General features: G+C 39.3%; 1 protein-coding gene across 1 annotated transcript in view; it reads left to right on the plus strand.

Annotated features, from left to right (window-relative positions):
* EYS (EGF-like photoreceptor maintenance factor) overlaps positions 1-8,191 on the plus strand; it is a gene marked incomplete at its 5' end in the record, with an annotated part of 885,136 nt that overhangs the window by 837,170 nt on the left and 39,775 nt on the right. Inside the window, one exon of the mRNA XM_007449587.1 lies at positions 5,801-5,973. Within this exon, the coding sequence (XP_007449649.1) occupies positions 5,801-5,973 (173 nt within the window). The remainder of the gene's footprint in view (positions 1-5,800; positions 5,974-8,191) is intronic.

The raw sequence follows: 8,191 nt of genomic DNA on the forward strand, positions 1-8,191 counted from the left end.
CTATTTGTGATCTTCAAACAATAATCAAAATCATTATGTAATTCTATAACAGGTTAATTCTGTATTTTGTTTTTCTCCATTTTGGAGAACCTCATACAACTTTTTCAAAATTTTTTGCACAACTGTTAACTCAAATGTAATAAGCATATAAATTTTCTTTCATCATGGCCCATCTAAACACATTATTTAATGAAATGGCAACATCCCTCAGAGACTTCTGTTTATTTTTTACCTTTTTATGTATGTGCCTTATGCCTCCACCTCTAAGTTCCAAACTGTTGAGAATTTTTGTTTTAAATTCCTCCTAAAACCAAAGTCTAACAGTGTGTTTGTGCTGTGTTGTTAATTATGTTTTCTTCCCACGAGCTCTTCCCCATGCTGGTCTCAGGGTCCCAGGAGCACCTCTCTGTGCCGTTCACTTGGTCACTCAGAGTAGGTGGCCCAGGAGTGCTTTCCCGGGGCATTGCCCTCACCTGACACACCTGTCATCTGTATGACCTGGCAGAGTGCTATGCACATAGTAGTTACTAAATAGATATGTATGTATGTGTATATATACAGAGAGAGAGAAATAAATTTTGGTGAAACAAATTTGATTAGACTGCCAAATTATAAAGGAAAATATGGGAATTTGTAATGAATATGTTGTTTTTTCTTTATTTTATTGATGTATACTTGATTTACAATATTGTTTTAGTTTCTGGTGTACAGCAAAGTGATTCAGTTATATACATATATGTATATATTCTTTTTCATATCCTTTTTCATTATGGTTTATTACAGGATACTGAATATAGCTCCCTGTACTATACAGTAGGACCTTGTTGTTTATCCATTTTATGTATACTAGTTTGCATCTTTGAATCCCAAACTCCCAGTCCATTCTTTCCGCACACCCCCTATCCCTTGACAACTACAAGTCTGTTCTCTATGCCTGTGAGTCTGTTTCTGTTTTGTAGATAAGTTCATTTATGACATATTTTAGATTCCACACATAAATATCATACGGTATTTGTCTTTCTCTTTCTGACTTACTTCAGTTAGTAAGATAATCTCTAGGTCTATCCGTGTTGCTGCAAATGGCATTATTTCACTCTTTTTTATGGCTGAGCGATATTCCATTGTGTATATATACCACTTCTTCTTTATCCATTCATCTGTTGGTGGACATTTAGGTTGTTTCCCTGTCTTGCCTATTGTAAATAGCGCTGCTATGAACATAGGGGTGCATGTATCTTTTCAAATTATAGTTTCATCTGGGTATATGCCCAGGAGTGGGATTGCTGGATCACATGATAGCTCTATTTTTTGTTTTTTGAGGAACCTCCATACTCTTTTCTATATTTGTACCAATTTACATTCCCACCAACAGTATAGGAGAGTTCCCTTTTCTCCACACCCTCTCCAGCATTTATTGTTTGTGGACTTTTTAATGATGGCCATTCTGACTGGTGTGAGGTGATACCACATTGTAGTTTTGATTTGCATTTCTCTGATAATTAGTGATGTTGAGCATCTTTTCATGTGCCTATTGGCCATCTGTATGTCTTCTTTGGAGAAATGTCTATTAAGGTCTTTTGCCCAAAATGAATATGTTCTTGATAAATATGTGAAAATTTGTGAAATTTATTTATAAATAAATAAAAATTAGGCAGACCCTAAAACATTTTTATTTTAATAAAATATAAAATAATGATTATTGGGTCAGTAAAAAACAATAAGCCTGTAAAAGTGTTCCATATTTTCAATTACATACAAACCTGTTATTTCAGAGGCATCCTCATAAGCTGATGATAGTAATGTAAATTGATAAAATTATTATGGAGGGCAGGTTAGAATAGGTATCCAAAGCCTAGAAGTCATGGTAATATTTGAATTTATCTTGAGAAAATTATCATAGATATGCAGAAAGATTTAGTTACAATAGTTTTATCACAGTGTTGTTTGTAGAAAGTGAAAACTTAAAAACATAATATATAAACTAATATCGCACAAGTGACTGTGAGAGTAAAGTATATTTCATCAATTCAATGAAATAATATTAAACCATTAAATATGAAGTTGTACGAGTTAATAAATATAGAAAGATGTTTCTAAATATTATGTTTTATTTCTTTTTAAAAAAGTTTATTGATAGGGAGTTCCGTTTGTGAAAGTATGGGAGATTATATATACTGAATGATATTTCCAAATGAAAATATTCAAATCTGAATAAAATATAGAATGTGTATTTTCAGAACACTGTTACCTGAAGTAAAAACAATATGAAATGAAAACAGGAGTCTAGAAAATAGGTGTCAAAGTTGACTTTTGCTGCGAGTTCCTGTCAAAACCTTGGGGCTGTGTGAATTTACCTTTGAGAGCTGCACAGGTTACAGTGGACCAGCCCTAAAAGCGAAGGACTGCCACAAGTGGGGAATTTTAAGGAGACTGCTCACAGGCCTGGGGCCCCTAAGAGGTACACTCTCAATGTAAAAATAATGAAAAATAAATCCCATTTTACAACAAGAAGAAAGCAAGAAAATTTGCCTATCTTGAATTTGGGACTAGTTGATGGGAAAATATGTGAAAGAGCAAAGGGCTAAGAATAGCCAAAACAACCCTGAACAAGGGTAGCAGAATTTGCCACCTATTATAAAGTGGGAGAAATTAAGACACAAGATCAGACTAACAGACTAATGGAACAGGATGGAGAGGCACAGGACCTTGCATAAATGGACAGGGCTCATCAGTGAAAAAGGATGACGAAGTCAATAAAGAGTGTTAGGACTATTGGTTATCCATGTGGAAAACTGTAATTGAATCTTTACCCCATATCAAACACACAAAAAAATAATTTCTGAAGTATCAAGACTTAAATGTAAAAGGAAAAATCTATGGTTCATCTGTTGATGGGCACTTGGGTTGCTTCCTCCATACCTTGGCTGTTGTAAATGGTGCTGCTATAAACATTGGGGTGCGTGTATCTTTTCAAATTAGTCTTTTTGTTTTTGCCAGATATATATACTCAGCGGTGGAATTGCTGGATCATATAATAGTTCTATTTTTAGTTTTTTGAGGAAACTCCATACTGTTTTCAATAGGGGCTGCACTATTTACATTCTCACCAACAGTGCACAAGGGCTCCCTTTTCTCCACATCCTCGCCAACACTTGTTATTTGTTGTCTTTTTGCTAATAGCTATTCTGACAGGTGTGGCGTGATAACTCATTGTGGTTTTGATTTGCATTTCTCTAATAATTAATGATGTTGAGCATATTTTCATGTGCCTGTTAGCCATTTGTATGTCTTCTTTGGAAAAATGTCTATTTAGGTCTTCTGCCATTTTTTGATTGGGTTGGGTATTTTTTTGATATTGAGTTGTATGAGCTATTTATATATTTTGGATACTAACCCCTTATTGGTAATAACATTTGCAAATATTTTGTCCCATTCCATAGGCTGTCTTTTCATTTTTGTCTATTATTTCCTTTGCTATGCAAAAGCTTTTATGCTTAATTAGGTCCCATTTGTTTATTTTTGCTCTTATTTCTTTTACCTTAGGAGATATAGCCAAAGAAAATATTACTATGATTTATGTCAACGAGTGTTATGCTTACATTCTCTTCTATGAGTTTTATGATTTCAGGTCTTACATTTAGGTCTTTGATCCATTTTAAGTTTTTTTTTTATATGGTCTGAGGAAATGTTCTAATTTCATTCTTTTACATCTACCTGTTCAGTTTTCCCAGCATCACTTGTTGGAGAGACTGTCTTTTCTCCATTATATATTCTCGCCTCATTTGTCATAGATTAATTGACCACAGGTGCATGGGTTTATTTCTGGGCTCTCTATTCTCTTCCATTGAGCTATGTGCCTGTTTTTGTGCCAGCACCACACTGTTTTGATTACTGTAGCTTTGTAGTATAGTCTGAAGTCTGGGAGATGATACCTCCAGCTTTGTTCTTTTTTCTCAAGATTGCTTTGGCAACTTGGAGTCTTTTGTTTTTCCATACAAATTTTAGGAATATTTGCTTTAGTTCTGTGAAAAATGTCATGAGTATTTTGATACACTAAAAATGAACTATCAGAAAGATAAAGTAAAAATATAATCCCATTTAAAATTGCATCAAAATGAATAAAATACCTAGAAATAAATTTAACCAAGGAGGTGAAAGACCCATACTCTGAGAACTCTGAAATTCAAGAATGAGGTTCCGTCTTTAAGCTTCCCCCTCTGTACCTTCCACTTGACTAAGTAAGACCTTTGGGAGTATCACAAGGCAGACACATCAGCTCCAGTGCAAAAGAAGATAAATTTGAGGGGTGAAACAGCCCCATGTCCAGTAAAACACTGAAAAAGGAAACTGAAGATGATACAAAGAAATGGAAAGATAGCCATGCTCTTGGATTAGAAGAATTAATATTGTTAAAATGGCCATACCACCCAAAGCAACTTACAAATTTAATGCAATCCCTATCAAAATACCCAGGCCATATTTCATAGAGTCATCCTTTTCTTGGTCCTGAATTAAAACATGGGGAGGTCCATTGAACTTTCTGTTTCTCTTGACTAATAAACTCTTTAATTTAAAAATACACTCTCAATCATTAATTCAAATGGTCCACTTCAAAATACTAATAACACTTTACTCTTCAAGGCTATTACCCTTAAACCCAGCCAGGTCTCAACACATGAATGAAAGGTCCCAGGAGGAGGTGTGATCTTCTGCTGCTGTCTTTCCCTGGGCCAGTGGTTTCTGACTCTGCACCCACACCATCCTCAAATGGCCCCCTTGACTCACACTGTTTACCTGATTGTTTAGTGTTCTCTGTGCCAGGCAGGGATTTCAAGCTAACCATTTCCCTCATGTGCCCTAACTGTAACGTTGCCAGATTTAGGGAGAAAAGTACAGGACACGCAGATAAATCTGAATTCCAGATTAAAAAAAAAAGTAATTTTTCTGTTTAAGTATATCTCAAATATTGCTTAGCTGAAATTCAAATATTGAATGGAACATACTTATACTAAAAAATTATTTATTGTTTATCTGACATTTATATTTAAGTAGGTGTCCTGCATTTTATCTGTCAACTCTACCTTTGCTGAGTCCATCAGAGACTCCCCTACCAGGCTCCTTCCAATATCACTCTCTAAACCAAGACAAAGTCTCTCTTCAGAATGAGTACTGTCCTTTACCCCTCAGATTCTGCTCCAGCCATAAACTGACTGCCTCTTACTGCCACGGTTCCTTCAGATACCAGGATACCCTCTGGGCAAGGTCCCTTTTATATGTCCCCAAGCTGATCCTAACTCAGAGTGCCACAGAACCCTGTCTGGTTCACTACCATTGGCCTCACCACTGGAAGGGTTTGAGGCTCCTTCTGCAGCCCCTGGAGCTGGGCTTGTGCATCCCCCAGTATCAGGGAACATATAGAAGCTGAACTTCTTTTTTCTAGGCTTAAGTTAGGAGACCACTCCATCCACAGCCTTCCCCCTGGGTGGTGGGGTGGGGTTGAGGAGAGGGACTTATAATGCTGTTTTGTCCAAAGAAATGATTCTTATAAAATTTTCTTTCAATTTCCATGGGCTGAACCTTTTAAAATCCTTAATGTGGAGTCCAGTAATCCCATAACCAGTTATTAGCTCTTTCCTTTGACAATGTGAATCTTGGTAGTTTAAATCACAATTGGCTTTCATATACAACATCTTTTCTGTCTTGGAACCTCAGGCAAAACTGCCAAGTTAACATCAGGAGGATATACGAGTGTATACCCATCAGGTGCTCAAATCATGCTGCCTTCTTTCTTATCCTACAGCTGTAACTGTCCTAGTGGATGGAAAGGAGCCTTCTGCACGGAGACAGTTTCCACCTGCGACCCTGAGCATGACCCTCCACACCACTGCAGCAAAGGAGCAACTTGTGTCTCATTGCCTCATGGATACACCTGTCACTGTCCACTAGGAACCACTGGAGTCTACTGTGAGCAAGGTGAGGCTCAACTCATGCTGTCCACAGATTTAACTGAGTCAGTTTCCTTTTGGGAAAGTGAAATGAAATCTGTGTAATAATGAAAGAGTCCACTCTCTTCTTTCCCCCTGTATATTTGACATTATATTTCACAAATAGGATAGTACTAAAATTTAGTACTACAAAAATACAGCTTTATGTTTAGAATTGCTTTAATTTACTAACTCAAATCCCCCTGTCTGTTTAGTCTAGATGTTCTAGATATCTTGTGCTAAATGCAATCTAATCAAGTGAATTTAGATTCATAATGCAAGAACAAGGCTCCATCTTTAAGCTTCTCCCTCTGTACCTTCCACTTGACTAAGACCTTTGGGAATATCACAAGGGAGATACATCAGCTCCAGTGCAAAAGAAGGGAAATTTGAGGGATGAAACAGCCCCATGTCCAGTGGAACAATAAGGAGCCCTCAGTTTTATAGGTCTCCTCAGCTTACATACCTCCCCGTACCTTATGACTGATGATACCCTTACCACTGGGCAAATCATGCAATGGCCTTGAGGGAGCCCGCGGTCTCCTGAGTGCTCCCCACATGGGCTGCATCTGGTGGAAGGGTGCTTCTAGGTCTGTCTGCTCCCCCGTTTAGTCCCCACCTTGCCTCAGACCTTCTGGATTCCCTCCACATCACACACACTGCAGGGTGGGAGGGCATGGATGGAGCATGGCAGTCCTGCTGTCTCCTTCCCAAGTAGAGCTGGACCAAAGTCATTCTTCCACTGTCCTCCTTGCAGCCAATAGCACAAACTCATCTTCATGGACTGGAGAAGGAATGTGGCTCTGTACTGCGTGTCATCCCCAAGCAAGAAGCCCCTGTGGCACTGCACGATTTACCTCCTCATGTAACTTCCCTGACCGCCTCTTTTTATAGGCAAGGTTGGTGGGAGGCTTAGTGGAATGCAGCCACCTTTAAATCTCCCCCATCACACCTGCATCCTCTGTTAAAGCTCTGAGAACCCCTAGGGCAAGAGCGAAAATGCCCATAGACACAAGGACGAAGTAGGGCACTGGAAAAGGTGGCTTTGGGGAAAATCAGGAAAGCACAGGCTGCTCAATGACTCAAGTTATGCATCTTACATAAATCAACACTTGTGCTTCACTTTGTCTTATCTGGTGTAGTTCTAAATATCACAGCAAAATGGGTGTGAAAGAAGACCTCCATAATGCCATGCTCAGAGTCCTAAAAATTCAGTTGTGTGACAGATGCAGTTGTGCTTCTGTAAGGCTAATGGGATGGCCTGGCTGAAGCTGGCCAACGTGTCAGTAAGGCTCCAGCCACGGATCCACACAGTCCTGTCTCAGTTTGCGCCTATCCCCCTACCTCCCCTTCCCCACTCCCACCCCCCCACCTTGGGGCTGGCTGGGACTCCAGGACAGTGTGGCATGGAATTCAGGAAACTTGCAGTTAAAGAATCTGGAAAATTGAGCCAGAAAAACATGAGGACATGGGAATCCTTCTGCCGGCTCCTGGAATCCAGAGGCTGGATCAGCTACTCTTTCTCTATCTCACCTCACACCCCACGCAGAAGAGAAAGCCTTAGCCTCTGCACCCATGTTTAGCAGCAGGGGCTGGGGTAGAAGAAGTTCAGGAGACCATCACCAATTGTGTTATATACACCTTGGAATAATTTGGGGGCTTTATTGTAATATCACATCATACATGTTGTAATTTAATCTTCCTCTGATCACTTTATCAAATACATTAATGCAAACATTTTTAATCCTATATTCTCTGAGATTCTATGTGTGCTTAACTTTCCTCCAAAAGTCAAAAGTGTTGATAAATGGAAGACATTTGAGGGTTAGAATACTAGTGATTTAGCGAAAGAAACGTTTAATTGTGTCAGAAGTTGTGACTATGAGATAATGTCTGGCTATGGGAACCTGTCTCTTTCATGATGACATTAGAGGCAGATCCCGCTCTTCAAAAATGGCCCTTCTTGGGCTTCCCTGGTGGCGCAGTAGTTGAGAGTCCGCCTGTCGATGCAGGGGACACGGGTTCGTGTCCCGGTCTGGGAAGATCCCACATGCCGCGGAGCAGCTGGGCCTGTGAGCCATGGCCGCTGACCCTGCGAGTCCGGAGCCTGTGCACAGCAACGGGAGACGCCACACCAGTGAGACGCCTGCGTACCGAAAAAAAAAAAAAATGGCCCTTCTTGGCTCCTGGAATAGGCTAAACCCTTT

This window comes from Lipotes vexillifer, unplaced genomic scaffold (assembly GCF_000442215.2).
Source record: "Lipotes vexillifer unplaced genomic scaffold, Lipotes_vexillifer_v1.1 scaffold793, whole genome shotgun sequence".
Classification (NCBI taxonomy): domain Eukaryota; kingdom Metazoa; phylum Chordata; class Mammalia; order Artiodactyla; family Lipotidae; genus Lipotes; species Lipotes vexillifer.